General features: G+C 39.1%; 1 protein-coding gene across 1 annotated transcript in view; it reads left to right on the plus strand.

Annotated features, from left to right (window-relative positions):
* Positions 1-18,805, plus strand: part of CHM (CHM Rab escort protein) — a 141,528-nt gene that overhangs the window by 111,046 nt on the left and 11,677 nt on the right. Inside the window, exons 12-13 of the mRNA XM_054566644.1 lie at positions 688-784; positions 14,760-14,858. Coding sequence (XP_054422619.1) covers positions 688-784; positions 14,760-14,858 — 196 coding nt within the window. The remainder of the gene's footprint in view (positions 1-687; positions 785-14,759; positions 14,859-18,805) is intronic.

The following is an 18,805-nucleotide window of genomic DNA, read 5'->3' on the forward strand; positions in this document are numbered from 1 at the left end:
AGTTTCCTCAGGGTGAAGATTAGGTTGAAATTTAATATCGACACTTTTGGTTCTGTAGAGAAACATTGAACTGATGATGGTCATTTAAAGTCTTTTAAATAGAAAGCCATATAGCTTATCCGTAGTGCCTAGGACAGCCCATAATATGTCAGTAAACACTAAGAATAATTTTTTCCATTTTACTTTTAATTCTGAGTTTCTAGTTTCAGTAATGGAGTCTTTAAATTGACGTGAAGCCATTCACTTTGAAACATTTTGGCATATGCTCGGCTCCACTTTGGTGTATATGTTGACACTATTCTGCTTGTTTTAGTATCTTTCGAATTCATACCATTTAAAAAATTTTTTACTATTTTGTCACTGCTATTTTAGTTACGATGAGTAATCAAAATTGATTTAACCTCTGATTTCAAACACTGCTGTGCACATAATTCAGAAGTAATAAGTCAGAAGTGTATCCTTTGAAAATAAGTGCATTTAATAGCTATTAAGAATATTCGAAATATGATAATCTATTGATTACATGAATGCATGATATATAGTATACAAATATAGACTCGCTGCAGAAGTGCGACATTAGAACATGTGTCAGTGAGCATTTGAGAAAAGACAGTTTGTATGTTAACTGTAATGGCAGAAGAAACGAGCCCAAGCAGCTAGGTCTGATACTGTATTTCTGCTTTTTAGATTTCCGTTCTCACAGTGCCACCGGAGGAAGCGGGAACTTCCGCCGTGCGCGTCGTTGAGTTATGTTCTTCAACAATGACATGCATGAAGGGCACACGTAAGCACAGCAGAGTCCGCTTATTTGTCTTCAGTGTTTGTTTAGGCAGCCAAGAAGGCGGCTATTGTTACAGTTGTCAGCGTTGTGTTTATCCAGTCTCACTATGTATATCCATAGATATATATTTCTCATTCACAGTATTTGTTCACGCAACGTTTGTTCATACAGTAGGTCAGTTCATACCTTCCTTTGCTTCTAAATATTTCTGTGGCCACATCTTGACAGGCACTATTGTTCAGTTCTCTGAGGAAAGAATTTCCGAAAGAAATTTCAGAAAGAATTTTGCTTCTAAATTTTCCTAAGCTTCCTGGAAACATGCTTTGAGAAACTGTATCTTCTTTGCCGCTAGTTTTCTTGTTTACTTTTCTTTAGAACTCTGAATCCCATTATTGAACTTCTACCATCTCTGTAAGTCCTCCTTGTATTTCTTTTTAATGAGACTAAAGTTCGAGAGTACTCTCTCTCTTCCTTTTCTTATATGTATCAAAATTTCCGTCTCCAGCACTGTCAGACTGTATGCCTTCTGCACCATATTTCTCAGAGACGTTTCAGAAAGTATAAATCAGCAAGTACACATTAGACATTGCTGCGCCTAGAGCTAAACTGTCTCAGAAGAAGCAGAGGCGGGCACGCCCGTCTTGAAGTGCCCATACTCCTCTTACATCCCTAATGGAACGATAAAGGCGAGGCTGGGCTAGGCCCTGAGCTTAGGAGACTCACAGTCTAGTGGGGGCCGGTAAGACAAACACAAAAGTAGCTCTAAGAGGCAGACTATCAAAGCTCCAAAGGAGAGTTACCGATAAAGAGCTGGACTTTAGAGATTCACCGGAGGGAAGCATAACGACATCATCAGCTAGAGTTATTTTTAAATCTGTAAACTTACATTGTTTTGCCCAAACGGCTATAAGAATGCCGGGAAGCGGGAGAATAATCTGGTCGGGCATGTTCGTAATTGCTCATCGGTGCATTTTTATGGTGGCTGCTTTAAATCTTCAGATAACTCCAATAGCTGTGTCACGGCATCTTTTAATTGTCTTTTCTCATTCAAGCTGAGGTCGTCCTGGTGCTTAACGCAATGAGTAATTTTGGACTGATACTCAGTTATGTTTGTTGAGTCGTGACGGGGCTTAGGCGTCACCCTGTTTGAGCAGGCCTTTTCAGACACTGCTCTCTGCCTGGGAGAGGACATGCCGTGTTGTGAGTGTCAGGCGGTGGCGGAAGTCCCCATTCCCCACATGGCCCTGGCAGCCTCGTTTCTGCCCCCCGCGTGGCCTTGGACCTGGTGCTCCGTTCTGGCTCCTGATGCCACCCCACTGGGGGAAAGCAAGAGAAAAAGAAAGGAACAGAAGGAACTATAGAACGGCCAGAACACCATTGTGTTCATTAACAAAATGGAATAAGTAATTACTTATGACTTTTCCTATCAATAATTACTTTAAATGTAAATACACTAAATTCACCCCTGAAAAGACAGTCAATGAATGAGTAAAAAACAAGACCCATCTATATGATGCTTATTACTCGCTTCTGATGCGCATATAAGATCAATTAATGTACAACAAAGGAGGCAAAAATGCACTTCTTTTTTCAATAAATGGTGTTGAGAAAGTGGACCTCTGTCTTACACAAAAATTAACTCAAAATGGATAAGAGACTTGAATGTAAGACCTGAAACCATAAAATGGCTATATGAAAACTCAGGCAGTAAGCTCCTTGAGGTCGTCTTGCCAATATTTTTTTATATGACCCAAAGGCAAGGACAACAAAGGCAAAAATAAACACATTGGACTATATCAACTTACAGTGAAAGAAACCGTCATCAAACCAAAAAGGAAACTTAAGAAACGGGAGTAGAGGGAAAATACACTCTTAAAGACTTTCAGTGTCTTAATTACAAATTACTTTTGAAAGTCTATGAACAGCCCTGGCTGGTGTGGCTCAGTGGATTGAGCACCAGCCTGCGACCCAGAGCGTCGCCGGTTCGATTCCCAGTCAGGGCCCATGCCTGGGTTGTGGGCCAGGTCCCCAGCAGGGGGTGCGTAAGAGGCAACCACGCACGGATGTTTCTCCCTCTCTTCTTCCTTCCCTTCTCCTCTCTTAAAAAAAAAAAAATAGAAAGCCTGCGAACAGGCACAGAGCACAACCCCCTGGTAAGGGGTTAAGAGCCAAAATATAAAGAACCCTTATAACTCAAAAGGAAAAAACGATCAATCTGATTAAAAAATAGGCAGATCATCTGAATAGAGATATTTCTAAAGAAGACGTACAGACAAACAAGAGGCACATGGAAAGATGTTTAACATTAAATGTCAATGAAATGCAAATCAAAACCTAATAAAATATCACCTCATACCTGTCAGAATGACTATCATTGACAAATCAGCAAACAAGTGCTGGCGAGGATGGGGAGAAAGGGAAGCCTCGTGCCCTGTGGGTGGGAATGCAGACTGGCGCAGCCACTGTGGAAAGCAGTGTGGAGATACCTCAAAAGATTAAAAGAATAACCATATGATCCAGCAACTTCACTTCTAGGTATTATCTAAAGGAAAGGAAAGCACTAATTCTAAAAGATAAGTGCACCCTCATGTTCGTCGCAATAGCTAAGATATGGTAACAAACTGCGTGTCCACCGATGGGTGAATCGATAAAGAAAATGTGTTGGGTACATATATACATACAATGGAATATTACTCAGCAATAAAGAAGAATGTAATCTTGTCATTTGCAACAATAAGGATCGACCTGAAGAGCATTTTGCTAAGTGAAATTAGCCCAACAGAGAAATACAGTACCGTCTGATTTCACTTATATGTGGAATCTAATGAAAAAAACTAACAAACAAAACGAAACAACACTGGACTCATATAGATGCTGAGGACAGATTTGTGGTTGCCGGGGGGAGGGCAGTTGTGGGCTGGGTGAAACCAGTAAGGGACACCGAGAGGGAAGTCAGTCATGGGGCTGTAACTTACAGCGTGGTCACTCTACTGAATAATATTAATAGCGTGAATTTTGTGTGGGGACAGAGGATAACTGGACTGACTCGTGATGATCGTTACACAGTGTATACGTGTCGAATCATGTTGCATACGTGCAATCAACGTCATATTGTATGTCAATTACACTTTTGTTACCAAAAACACCCCCAGGGAGTTAGTCTTAAGGGATTTGTAAAGATCCCATGCAAATTGAAAACCCTCAATGTTCCTGATTTTGTGTACATGTGAAAAAAAGCCACCTGTTCCGTATACATGTTTGATAATGTATGTGACGTTTATTTTAAGCAAAGAGGCTACGATTGATTTCTTCTAAAGGCTTCTCCAATTGCAGCCTTTTCACTTCTCCATGATAAAATTATCTCAGTGATCATTCCTATAGCTCAGTCAACTTATAAATGCAAAACCTGTATACACAGGTTGACTGGCTTGGATTTTGTAGCCCCAGACATGGGGCTTACCCCAGAAGGTTGACTAAAGGAGGAAAGTTTGAATTTATTATTTATTATTTATATTTTTGCCTTGTTCTAGAGAAGAAGTGAAGTTCACATTCATTTTTAAATCTTGTATGCTTTCTTCCTATGATAGCATGCACGATTTCAAAGTCCTAGATAATACTTATAATAAAGCTAACCTTTGATGTAACATATCACAAGATTTAGGAAATACATTCAGATAGAAGCTGCCGTTTTTTTCATTCACTTGCTTTAATTAAAGTTTGGCTTCTTTCTTCCCTCCTCCTTTGCTTGTACTTTTAGGAGTCATTTGTAATGTGGATGTTAAAAGTCCTTGATGCTGCTGCCCTAACTGAGTGTCACTGATGTGGCAACTAGTTGGGCCGTGTCCTGCTTTGGTAATTAACATGCCTGTCTTCTGAAACACAACTAGTCTGATATTATCACAGAAGCCTTTAAACAACCCTTCCCATTCTCTCAATTTTATCTTTTCTGTTTCAAGTTAGGAAAATAAAAAAAGAGAGAACATGCCATGTGTTTATTTTATGTTTCCAAACCTGTTCTCTGCCCATTTATTTTCTTGTTTTGAAACGCCCTGGCTATCGGCAGATTGCTTAACTTACGATGTTACACAATCATCTTCTTCCCTAGCTACTTTTACTTCTCAATCTCTTTTAAGAGTTCTGTATTTTTTTTTTCCCTTAACCTTTTGAATAAAACGTATCCTGAACAGGACAGGATTTTTAATATTTACTTAATTCATCACAGAAAAATTTCATTATTTCTTAGGTCAAGCACCAGAAACAGCAAATGCTGAATATTCAGGGTGTAAGAACCCACCTTTTGAGAGATGAGTATATAGAAATTGACATTACTCATATTTGAAAAAAATTCAGAGGGAGTTGTCTCTGTTAGGATTGTTGAGAGAGATTTTTTTTACTCTTTCATCTAAATGTTCTTGTTTTTCTCTATCTAAATTAGCTATGTTGTAGATTTCTATTTGTACTCTCATTTATACTGATTACAGTGTTGAGCTGTTAATCATCCCTGTGGTCATTGTTTTGTAGAAATCAAAAAATAAAATACAGTATTTAAGAAGAATAATTTCTAACTACTGTTTAAATTTGACATTTTTTAATCATTAAGTAGTTTTCGTTGAGACTTATTTTCCCCTAAAACAGTTACTTAAGTAGACAGATACATCTAGACTTTGGTCCCATTGTGTAAATGACAGGCATGTAATCAGTATTGCCAGCTGAGTGGAACCAAATTCCTTCACTTGCCCTAAAAATTGAGGTTGTAATGATGAAATTGGGAACTCATTGTTCTTCCTGTTGGAAAAATCACTTGAAGATAAATGTTGGCAGCCACTGTAACTAATGCAGTTATACCTGAATAAATCAAACATAATCAAAATATATGCCATTGAGACTTTGTGACTTGTACCCATTCGTCACCGGTAATAAAATGAAATTTATAGAGAGTAAATGATATGAAATTTGGCAATTTATAGTTGAGTTGTTTAACAACGAAATGCATTTTAAAGATATATTATTCATGAACAAATTAGCTTGTTGTTAGATGTACTTATTCCAAAATCATGACTTTTGGAGAAAAGATGGGAATTCTTTAGTAAAAATTGAAGTCTTTATTTTTAAATATTGGGTTTTATTAATGTCTAAATCTATTAACATCTATCCTTCATTAGTACAGCAATCTGTATGTAAAGATTAATATTTTCTTTTTAAAGATGTTGCTGATGTCAAAGGTATTTGACACTACTCAAGTTTGAGGAGATGAGGAATTGAAATTTTCATAAGTATGAAATTTTTTTTTAAATCTCATATCTAGTTAAGAATTTATGTTACACCTTCCAAGCAGTCCCTGAGGGATTGCTTATTGACTCATTCCGGTACTCAGTCTACCTTTATCTCTGTTCAGTATCTACTGCTCACATGCACCCATTCTTTTCTAAATTAAATGTATTGGGGTGACATTGTTTAATAAAGTCACACCGGTTTCCAGTGGACGTTTCCGTGATACATCATGTGCACCCCCCACCCAAAGTCACATCGTCTTCTGTCACCATATATTTGACCCCTTTTACCCGTCACTACCCCCCGCCCACCTCCCGCTGGTAACCACCTTCCTGTTGTCTGTGTCCATGAGTTTTTGTTTTTCTTGTTCATTTGTTGCTTTCAGTTTTCTATCCCATGTATGAGTGAAATCATATGGTCCTTAACGTTTTCTGTCTGGCCCATTTCACTTACCATAATATCCTCAAGGTCCGTCCCCGTTGTCACAAATGGCGGTATTTCCTCTTAGAGCTGAGTGGTGTTGCATTGTATACATGTGCCACATCTTCTCTATCCAGTCCTCTATCGAAGGACACCTTGGTTGTCTCCATGTCTTGCCCACCATGAATAATGCTGCAAGCAACATAGGGGCGCATATGACTTTGCAAATAAATGTTTTCAAGGTTTTCGGGTCGAGACCCAGAAGAGGGATTGCTGGGTCATATGGTAACTATTCTTAGGTTTTCAGGAAATTGAAACAACCATCAAAAACCTCCCCAAAAATAAAAGTCCAGGACCAGATGTCTTCACTAGCATGTTCATCCGTTCTTGAGTCAGCACCAGTTTTTACTTTCTTCCCATGGAAATTGGTGACCTTTTACAGTGTAATTCAGGGTCGATCAATAGTATTGTACTGTATATAAAATTTCCTCCAGTTACTCTGTTGTGTTCAGTGAAGCTTATCATGCCTTTGTTAAAGAAAACTGTGTTAAAGTCGTAGGCTTCATGTAGTAAGATAGAATATATAATTCGATATTTTCCGTTTTTGAACAATTGTAATTTTTCTCTTTACAAATCACACATTGTAGACTTTTTATTTGCATGCTGTGCTATGCAAAGGCCGCGCTGTGGCCTTAAGTCTGTAGCCAAGAGCGTCCTTATGATATTCAAATACTTTCAGTTCACTTTCCCTTTTTAGTAACGACGGTTCACATATGTCACGTTGCCTTAGGTTTGGCTTGATTTAGAATTTGTAAGTCCATGAGGGTGTAACTGAAGTTTCCCTTCACATGACATGGGGCTGATATATACAAAAGGTGCTTGCAAAGCAACGAAACAGTTGACTTAACAAAGAGCATCCTAAGTACGCGCTGCTCTGTGGTAGTTGTGCAGAGGCGGGGTTCAAATCTCAGCTCTTTGACACAATTGCTCATTGATCTTGGGCAAGTTACTTAGTCTCTCCGCGCCCCCCTTTTTCTATCTATAGCATAGGAATAATGATAGTACCTGCTTCAGGATTATTATCAGATTAAGTTCATATGAACAGTGTTAGCATTTATAGGTATTCAGTAAATACTAGTTTTACTGTAAGATAATCACTGGTTAAAGCGGTGCATTCCAAAACATGGCTGGGTTCCTTGGGGGGAATGTCGTGGTGAACTGAGCCAGCGGTTTATTTCAGAATAATTTCCTGCTCTGAAATCAGATTTCTCACCTGCAAACGGACCAGGAATGCCCAGCGGAAATGCCTTCTAAGAAAACCGGAAATACCGTTTGTTCAAAATAAAACTGTTGTGGGTGATTTGTTAAAGGAGTTCTCATTATAGTGGGATCGAGGCTGAATAAGAAAGGTTTGAAAGCCAGTTAGAAGTACCCATTGATATGACATGATCAATATGTCATTTATTTAGCGCCCATAGTCTCTCCCCGGATATATTCTTCAGGTCACTGAAGCGTGTTCTTTTGGGGTTGAAATTTTTAGTTTTTTTTAAATAATTATCTTTCTAGCAGATCTCACACATTTCCTTGTCACGCTCCACTGAACCTGTGAAACATATTGTAACCTTTTTCTTAAACTGAGAGCTATTGTGAGCATTAGTCACTGTATGCCATTGTAATCTGCTGATGCCCTTGAGGCCTATTGAGACGTTTAGACCTATTTGTTCCTGTGCTGAACGACCCCATACGAGGCATGCTTTTATCATTTCTTGCATCTACACTTTATATGTCTTCTTCCAGCTGTTTTCACGCCGCTGTCACGACGTTCTTTCGGGCAGCACTTTTCACTGAGCTGCCTTCCCCCCTCATTTGCGGTTTCCTGTTTGCAGAGAGCCAAGAAAACGAGGTAGCCACGCTGGGTGAAATTGCGTGCGGTATGAACATCCCCAAGTTCTGAGCTGGCGGCCTTGTTGGTCTGTGGGCATTATAACATCTTTTGGGGGATGGCAGAGATGCACTTCCTGGTTCCTGGTTGTATGTAAAAGACCTCTGAACGAATAAGATGTTACTCTAACGGCAACATAAGCAGACGTCAGTATTGGTTAAGCTGGTATTTTGATACACCGATAACAAATGATTGTTACGCATTCCCGTAGGGCTTTTCTAAGCAACCCCAAGTTAACCTAGTTATAATTTTCTGTTTTTAAAAATAGTAAGGCAATATTTTTAAATCTACGAAGCAATTGAAGTTTCCGTTCACTTGATTCAAATTATTGAGGTTTTTAAATATTTGAAATGTGTCGTGTTTTCCAAAACTGAACGAGTCTCTTATTTTTTTCACACACATAGTTGATCTTTCAGAACATATCTGACATCTGTATTTTCTATTTATATCAGAAATGAATCTAATATAGGATTTATTTTCTTTTAAAATCATTTGTAAATGAGCAAAACATTATCTCTGCAGCCCTTCTATTTCACATTTAGGTTCGCACACTTTGCAGGCCCTACTCGTATTCGAGGCAGTTTGAAATTTTTTTTTTTTAATAATAATCCATCAGTAACAGCTGTTTTATTCTTGGATTTTATGTTACAGGATGTTATTTGTTTGTGATACCATTATATATTTCTGAATATATAATGCGAGTATATATACACATATGTATAAAATAATGGTAATCAAGAATTTTATGTAGGTACTGGTTTATATAATCTTTTCTCCTTTTATGAGCCTATAAAGAAAATGTTATATACCTTTCATAAAAATGAGTTTAGATAAAGATCTAAGACAATCATTGGGGCCTGTTCTCTTTTATTTGTTTTTTTGAAAATGTGACTATATAAATTACTTTTATTAGTAGTTTCATGATGCACAGATTTGACTTTACAAGTCAAGTTGTTATTGCTCATGATCTGAAGTTGACATTCAAAGGTGTTTTCCATTAAGTTCCATTGAGAAAGAACGCGCTGCCTGTGGAGTTATTCTGGAATTTTTTCACGGGTAGGTTCAGAAACCCAGTCGTGCGCCCGTGGGTCATCAAATTCAGTTCCCCCCTTGGAATCATAAAGAAAATGTGTTTCTAGTCTACAGCCACGCCACCCAGAACGCGCCCTCTCCTGGAAGTTAAGCAGGGTCAGGCCTGGTTAGCACTTGGGTGGGAGAAAATGTGTTCCTGAGCTTTTCTATCGTATTGACACAGTCGTATATTCTTACGTGGACTGTATTAGAGAAGGGACATTTGGCCTTTATGCCTACCCGAAAAACAAGTCATGAGCGACATTGATCCCTATATACATCAATTCTGCATTCCTGGTTAGGCTGTGTAACAATACGCGTTTGCTGGCTCGCCCGTAGGCAAAGTGTCTGTGAATGCGCTTGGAACAATTTATGTGCACTGTGCGGAATGCTCGGCTGCTGAGGGTGACAACCTCAGAAGTTTGAGGGAAAGATTTCCTACTGAGGTTCCAAATTCGTCTTCATTGAAAGCAGCATGGCCAGTGAGCAAGGAGTTAGAATGATACAACTTTAGAACTAGAAAGCAATCTTGTACATAAACTTGCTCCGCCACTTCCGTTTCATCATGAGCCGAGGTCAGAAAGAGAGACCGACTTGGCAAGAAGGTACAGACAGAGCCAGTCATTGCAGATCACCCATTACACTGGTCATTTTTGTCACTTTTACATGTGCTCATTGTTGTACAAAGTCTAAGTAGACACCCCACTTTCCTTGTGTTTAAAAGTAAGCCACTTGTCAGAAGGCCACGGCTTACGCGCTATGAGAGAGCAGCATTCCCAACCCTGTTGTGGAGAACTTTCTTCTTTCCGGTTTGGTGTTGATGGTGGTGTCTACGTCCGCGTGTCAGGTGCTCTTGTTTCAGTGGGACAGACTGGGACGGGCACTCCACTCACCAGAGATTCTTCACACCATCACCCTTACGCTCTATGCACAAATCTAAGGGTGCTGCTGACAGGGAAATTGTAACAGAACACACTTTGTTATCTTTTAGCCCATTAAGCCTTGAAGCAGTGGCTCAATGAATTGAAAGGAACGTAGTTTATAAACGATAGAGTCAGGGTTTAAAACATTTTCTTTGAGTCAGTTACAATTTCCCATGATGCCAGCGGGGACGCAGTTCCACTTCTATCTGATCTTCAAAATCTTAGTAATAGTCGTTAATTGGTACTAATGAATGTAATACTTTTAGGAAAGCACTTGCCCCATCTGATCTAATTTGTGGTTATTTCTAGCATTTCTTGAGCAAATCAGTTCTGTGGAGAAGAATTACATTTACATAATGCAAAAAAGCATTTTTATACAGAGTTAAATTTGAGTAGAAGTGCGTCACGTTCTAGAAGTTTGGTTGTGTGATTTCCTTAGGCCTTCAAACTTTTTCTGATGTACCCCTCAAACACATGTAAGTTGATGTATACAATTTTTCATCATAAGATTCAAATAATTGCCAAGAATGTAGTTTCTAACCTTAAAAATATTGATATATAATAGTAAAAAGAGTAACGTAACTCTTTTAAGTGTATTCCATTGAATTAAGCACCGGAGATATTGGATACCCACTACCACTCATTTAAAAAAATACATGGAGCCCTGGCCGGTATGGCCATTACTTGGAGCATCATCCCGCAGGCGGAAATGTCATGGATTTGATTCCCTGTCAGGCCACATACGCAGGCTGTGGGTGCGAACCCAGGTCACGGCACATACTGAGGTTGCAGGTTCAACCCCTGGTCAGGGTGTGCATGAGCCAGTGACTAATCGGTGGTTTTCTCTCACATTGATGTTTCTCTCTCTCTCTCCCCCCTCCCCCCTCCTCCTCCTTCCCTCCCTAAAAGCAATGGAAAATGTCCGTCAGTGAGGACATGAAAACAATACATGGAAGTAGAATTTTAAAAAAAAAATTCTTGACAGTAAGTTTCTGGATTAAACAATACAATTATTTGTATAAAATTAATCGAACTATAAGAAATATATTATCCTTTTGCCTACAGGATTGTTAAAAACACATGTATTGAAATGCATTGCTTAATAAAGTGGAAGGGGGCTGGGCAGAGCACCCAGGAAATGACTTACTCAGAGTTATGGTGCCTTGTGAAAAGTGCTTTTGTATCTTTGTCCACGTTCTAGTTTGGCGGCCGCTGCCGTAAGTGACAGGCTGCACCTTGTGCAGAAAACGTTACAGTTACCCAACATCATTTAGTGACTGACAGCAGATACTCTAGAGCAGAGCTGTCCAACCTTTGACTGCAACACGTAAGCACAAAACAGTCTCATCATGTTTTACGGAAGTGCACGATGCTGTGTTGGGCCGCGTGCACAGCCCTCCTGGGCCACATGTGGTCCGCAGGCTGCAGGGTGGACACCGCTGCAAGTGACTTCTGTTCCAGCTCCGGGTCTGAGCGCTTTCTTCTCCTAATCGCCTGGCTTTGGGAACCTGCTTAACTCCGCTCTCTGTTTTCTCACCTGTAAAATGAGGACAAGAGTTGGCATTTGCGTAGGTGAAATGAAATAATACTTCTAACACGCTTGGAAGACAGTCTTACAGATGCAAGTTAGCCATACAGTCAATTTTAACTAATGTCTTAAATTCTTTTGAGAATGTAATAGGTAGATCTTAAAGTGTCTGTGAGCATTTCTCAGGCAGATTTAAATAATTTGAGGATTATGCGTTGATACTTTTCTTACCTCTATCCTGGTGGATTAGATAATTTCCTACATTTCATATGAGAAAGTAGTAAAACTTTCTCCCGGCATGTACACGCATGCATATATTTGTAGGCCTATGTCTGTTTAAGCCTGAGACTTAATGCCTGCCTATGACAGGGAACCAAAGTACATTTGGCCACAAATATTTATTCAACATGCACTCTAAGTGACACTTAGATCTGACAAAGAGGAGAAAAATCAACTCTAAAAGTTTCCCGTACAGAGGACTTACAAGGAGTGTGAAGATTAATAAACCAATTTTGAAAATAATCTGAGTTTTTAAAAAAAATAACATAATCACCCTGGCTGGTGTGGCTCAGGGGACTGAGCGCCAGCCAGCCTGCAAACCAAAGGGTCACTAGTTCGGTTCCCAGTCAGGGCACATGCCTGGGTAGTGGGCCAGGTCCCCAGTGGGGGGCGCGCGAGAGGCAACCACACGTGGATGTTCCTCTCTTTCTCCCTCCCTTCCCTTCTCTCTAAAAATAAATAAACATCTTTAAAAAATAATAACACAAATACGTTCATGGACATGGCCAACGGTGTGGATTGACTGGGAGCTGGGAGAGGGCTGGACGGAGGCGGGCAGTGGGGGAAAATTGGGACCACCGCAATAGAACAACAGTAAACATGTATGAAAATATCACGTGCTCAATAATCTTTCTGATTTGAAGAGAAGCAACAAATTCAGAGTAACCTATACAGGGAAGGGCATGGGCAACAGGAAAAGTAGGATGTGCGGGGAGAAGAAAGTAGCTGTTTATATTGAATATCTTAAATTTGTGGATCAACTAATAATGTCGCCTCAAAGTGAAATCAGGGCATCGATATTACGATGCAGGTTATGAATGCCTTTAATTTTTCTTCCTAAGAATTGCTATAGAAATCACTAAGTACTTGATGGATATCTGACTTCACTACCGGAAATTTTTGCTAGCACTTCTTGAACTGAACGCCGCCATAGAATGGGAAACATCAAGGATGTCCTTGCTCCAGTGTATTTCTTGTCTGTATCCCATTCTACAGAATCAGAATCGGTAGTTTGCCATTAACAGACCCGTATAATTTTGTTAACCGGTATCACCCCAATAAAGTCAATGAAAAGGAAAGAAAAAATATTTTTCAAAGTAGACTTTTTTATTTATATTTCTGTTTATCTTCTTTTTCCCCTAGTACACATTGATTGAATAGGAAAGAACTGGAAAATTGAGGACTTTGACATGAACATTGGTATTTGATGAGACTGTGAAATGAGACAGTACAGTTTCTCTTGAGTGTTGTATCGGGTATTTCTGCCTTTGTAGTTCTATATTCAGCATCTGGAGAGTTTCAAGTTCCTCTCACCAAAATGATACAGCTTTTGAAACATTTAATGTAATTAGGAATAATGTTGTGAAAGTTATTACCCCTTTTGAATTAATTAGTGCCATCCTACAATTTGATTTTAGTACACACGGTCATTAAGAGTCCCTCAATTTATGCTTAAGATATATGTAGAATAGTTGAATGCGGAATGAATTTTAATAATAAGATTTCTATTTTGATATCAGTGTTCATGATAAACTTGGAACTATCTTCCTGGGGTTTAAAAAAGAAGAAAGTCTAGCAGTCTGAAATAAACTTTCAGAAAAAAGTAGGTGTATTTTTCTAATGGTGTTTGGGGGAAGGAATTTCTCAGTTTGCACAGTTCTCTAATATATTCTTTCTGCCATTATTCCATCGTCTCAAGCCCTTTCTGGGACTGTAAGAATTTCTACCCTCTAGGGATCCCCTTAGTCCCTTGTTTCAGGACAGAGAAATTTTCCTCCTTCCTTCACCTCTGTGTGTAGGCCTGTAGGAATTCTAAATGCTTTAGGCTACAGTATTCACTTCTGTGAAGGGCTATTTTTGGTACATGATATTCTCTAACCCAAACGTTCTCTGAGGTCCAAGCCTCATGACTCTATACATGCAAAAGGAAGTGATTTGGAATTGCTGAAAATATTGTAGACTCTTTCAACTTGTGCCATTTTATGGACATTCAAGTACATGTATGATCCAAACTAAGCCAACAGTGTTCCCCAGAAAAGAGTCTTAGAGAACCTTAGAGTGAATAGACAATTTGTTGTTAACTTATCAGTAAAGTACATATCAGTGGGTTCTCTGTCTGACAAACGTGAAGTGTTCTCCAGGTAAATAAATACTGTACTTTCAGTTCCTTTTACATAGTTATTTCACTCAGCAATCCTTTATCAACCTTCCTTGGGAATGTTGTGAGGATAAGTTCTTTCTATGAGTAAATGCTTTCCTAAGCTTTTCTACTGTTGGTTTTACAGAATGAACCAGCACCTGCTACTTCTTCTTGGGCCTTAGTGTGTTCTGTCATGGTTATTAGTTAACATATGTTGTAGCTGTTTAGTTAACAAACACAGAGTACCGTTACGGTTTTTACATGTCCCTCATCTCTAGATTATAAACTCAGGAGCCGTGTCTTGTTTAGCCGTTTGTCATAGCACCAGCTTGGTGAATATGAGCACCCAGTGAAATTCGCAAGAAACAGAAACTCAAAAACTGTCATTTTTTTTTTTAACACAGATTTGGTTCATTTGACTTGCATGTCTTCTAAAACAGCAAGAGAAGATTTAGAACCAGTTGTGCAGAAATTGTTTACTCCATATACGGAAATGGACATAGGTAAGAGCAATGATCATAAACAATATTCGTGATGAAAAGATCACATAACCACTTTACTCCTTTTAAGTATCTCATGAAGGTTATGCCACCTGAACTGAAATGTGAAGTGTTCGCCAACGATGCTTACATGTTTTACTACGATGATTGAGCACATTCTTTTCCTAAAAATGGGAAAATATTCCCTCTGTAATGCTAAAGGAAAATATATATCACACACACAACATATATAAATAAGTGCAAAAGTACATTTATATCTGTACACATTCATGTGTACAGAAAAAAGGACTGCCGGGAACTCTCAATTTTGGCAGGATTAGGGACAACTTCTTTATTTTTAAATTTTCTTTATTTTGCAGGTGTCGTTCAAAGAGTTATGTATTTCTTTACCAGAAAATATTGTCTTTGTTTATGAAAAAATATTGGTTCAACTGAGAGAAGATGAAAATATTAACTGAGAAATGTAGTAATACTTCCTACCTAATTGCTGTCTTTTAAATGCATAACATGTTAGTGATCTGAGGAATATGCCACTACACTGCTTATTCATGGTAGAAAAGTGCTTTTAGCCACAGATTTTTAAACTTACCTCTCTACATTATAGGATAGCTCTTGTAGTCGTGAATGGAGCAAATTGCAGTGTATTTTGTGTATAAGTGATCAAAACTCAGCCCGGTAGACCTTCATTTCTATGAAGTGAGGGTGATTTTTTTCATTATAAGATTTTTCATGTCCCCCGCAATCATGGCTGGTTGCCTCATTGATTCATATATCTCCCTTTTCTTGGAATGTTACATTGGTTCAGAAAGCCATTTATTTACTCCTACGTATGATTTCCTTTTCGGTCGCCTCCTGTGTGTCTTACTTGGTTACTTACTGCAGACACAATGTGTAGATGGTCATTTATATTTATATCAGAAAACACAGTGCTCTGCTCTCTTGAGCTAATAGCCATGTAGATCAATTAACTTCTTTTTGAGCTGCCTGAATAAAGTCCTACAGTCTAAAAATTCACTTCACTTTAGTTTGGAATTGAATTTGTTTCGTATTTGCATTTTCTTCATTGGAAAGTTTCATATAAATGCTTAGATTATTGTTAAACGTTTGATTGCAAAGTTATGGTACATGATGATATTCCTTAATGTAATTTGGAATTATAATTGTATCCTTGGCTTTAATTAGGTTGCTTAGAAAAGCACTGAGTCCCTTGTTTATTTCTGAGATTTTTAATAATTTTTGTTTATTTTTATTGCGTGGTAGTCACAAATAACATGCTTAATTTGAATCTGGTATCATTGTTCTTCACCTTTTCAATGCATTTAATTTCCGTTTTAAAAAAAAAAGATCAAGTTGGGAAAGTGACATGTTCATTCCTTAGCACCCTCTAGCCATTTTAGATTTTTAAACATCAATCTTAATGTTTAAAGTGATCCCATTTTGAAGTGATGTATTGTTTAGGACCTGAGCGAAATTCTTTAGTGAGAACACTGTGCTCAGAGGGGTCTTCAGGTGCACCGAGGCACTGAAAAGCTACTTTTCACTGACACATAGGCCTTTTTATCATCAGGATGAGGTAGTGGTCATATTTTAATTAAAATGTCAGAACAAATACTGTTGGAGTTATTGAAAATGAATCACCAGATAAAGCGAGCACTGGGCCATGGCAGGTCAAAGAGGCAAAGTCGCCTGGAGAATAGAACTGCATTCATTTTCCCGCCTAAATGAGGAAGAAGGAACTTTATGAGCGATATGAACTTTTACTACATTAAAGCACATTCCTCTCCGGAGCAGAAGCCCCTGTTTTTACCGATTCAAGAGGCTTTTATTGTTCTGTTTTGGCCACTGGACAATGATATGAAACCTTCTGCTTTAGGGCATTGTAAATATTTTGTTTTAACATGTGTGCCCAAGAAATCACTGTTGAAGCTTATTTTTTTCCTTTTTCTTTGAGATCTGTGTTCTGTGTCATAAGCCTTTGTGACAGTCAGCCTGTTCACCGGACAAGGAAGTCTATTTATGGTACAAGATGATATTCTTGTCCTGGCCCGGTGGCTCCGTAGGTTGGAGCCTCATCCCGTGCACCCAAAGGCTGCGGGTTTGGATTCCCAGTCAGGACACATACCTAGGCTGTGGGTTCGATCCCCAGTTGGGGTGTGTGCAGGAGGCATCCAGTTGATGTTTTCTCTTTCCTCTTCTTCCTCCTCCTCCTCCTCTTCCTCCTCCTCCCTCCATCCTCTTCTTCTTCCTTTCTCTCTCTCTCTCAAATCAATAAACATACCCTCACGTGAGGATTTCAAAAAAAAAGGTAATGCCCGTGGGTGGAGAGATTGAGCAAAAAGGAAAAAGAACTCGTGAATGTGGACAACAGCGTGTTCATTGCTCAGGGGACTGGGGGCGAGGACAGTATAAGGAGGCTAAATGGTAATGGAAAAATGCAATAAAGATTACATTCAAAATGAAAAAGGTAACGTTTTCTTCTCCAACACAGTACTGCTTTGCCATTGTATCTGAGAAATTCCAGTTGGGGCGTGGAGATTTTCGCTCTATTACCTTACCTACTTTTCCACATTCGCGGTATCAGGCAGAGCTCTTGCCGGAAGCACTCTGTCCTATGAAGCAGTTACCCTAGCACTTCCAAGAGCCTTACCCTCCAGCTGCGTTAAGAACATCAGAGATCTCCCAACCCTTCCCTGCTTCCTGGCCCAAAGTGGTTTAGGCGAACGAACCTGATTCTGCAGGTTAAAAAATGAAGCGATTGCTCATGATTCACATGGGCATTGAATCTTTTGAAAAATCGTTTATGGAATTTTTTTCATTACCATTTATCCCCGCCTTCAAAATACCTTTCGAAGCACTCACTGGGCAGCCTTGTTTTTCCTCTTACTGCTAGACATGTCCTAGGTGGTTTTTGATTTTACCCAGGAAATCGGTAGTTTTAATGTGAACTGAAGCAATCATTTAATTACCACTGTGTCTGGAAATGTCTGCCATGTAGTATCTTCACTGCATCATCTCTCTCTTTTTCCTTTCACTGTGCATGGCGTGTGGAGTTACCTCATTACCTCTCATCCATTTCCTCTCTCCAAAAAGCAGCACTTCCTACAAGCAGAAATTCCCCTTATAGGTGTAATTTTTCATTAAACTTACTGGGGTGACATTGGATAATAAGGTCACACAGGTTTCACGTGGACATTTCTATGACACATGATCTGTATGTTGCATTGTGTGCCCCCGACCCAAAGTCAAATCATCTTCCCTCACCACATAGTAGGCCTCCTTTCCCTTTTACTACCCCTCCTCCCCTTCCCTCTGGTAACCACCGTACTGCCCTCTGTGTCTATGAGTTTGTTTTATATCCCGCATGTGAGTAAAATTATAAAGTTCTTATCTTTTTCTGTCTAATTTATTTCACTTAGCGTAATATCATCAAGGTCCATCCATGCTGTCGCAAATGGCAGTATCGCATCTTTCCTTATGGCTGAGTAGGATCCCATTGTATATATGGACCGCATCCTCTTTATCCACTCCTCTATTGAAGCAATATTATTTTGATGTTAGTAGTTGGCAAGGGTGTTAAGTAATTCTTGGGCTGAGAAGTCATATCCCTTAATTCCTTTTTGTACTTGCTGTGTCTACACTAGCTCCAGGTGGTAACAGTCTCCTTCTTTTGGTTTCATCTTACTCTGCTATGTCACTGAAATAGTTTACTCTCCCTAAACACAGCATGCACCCATGCATGGACCATTTACTGCTTTTATTTGGTGTGCCATTGTTGATTTTCATCTGCCTGTCTCATTCTGTACCTACCGCAGTTTAATTTGCCCAACCTCCTTTTCTAAATTACCTATTACTGTTTAGTTCTTCACACCATCTAATTGACTAGAATGAGCTGTTACAGGAAACCAGTCCTACTGTTGACCAATTGATTATATTCCTGGCCGCCCTCCACA

The sequence above is a fragment of the Pteronotus mesoamericanus genome, unplaced genomic scaffold, assembly GCF_021234165.1.
Source record: "Pteronotus mesoamericanus isolate MK-2021 breed Mesoamerican mustached bat unplaced genomic scaffold, CSHL_Meso_final contig_177, whole genome shotgun sequence".
In the NCBI taxonomy this organism is placed as follows: domain Eukaryota; kingdom Metazoa; phylum Chordata; class Mammalia; order Chiroptera; family Mormoopidae; genus Pteronotus; species Pteronotus mesoamericanus.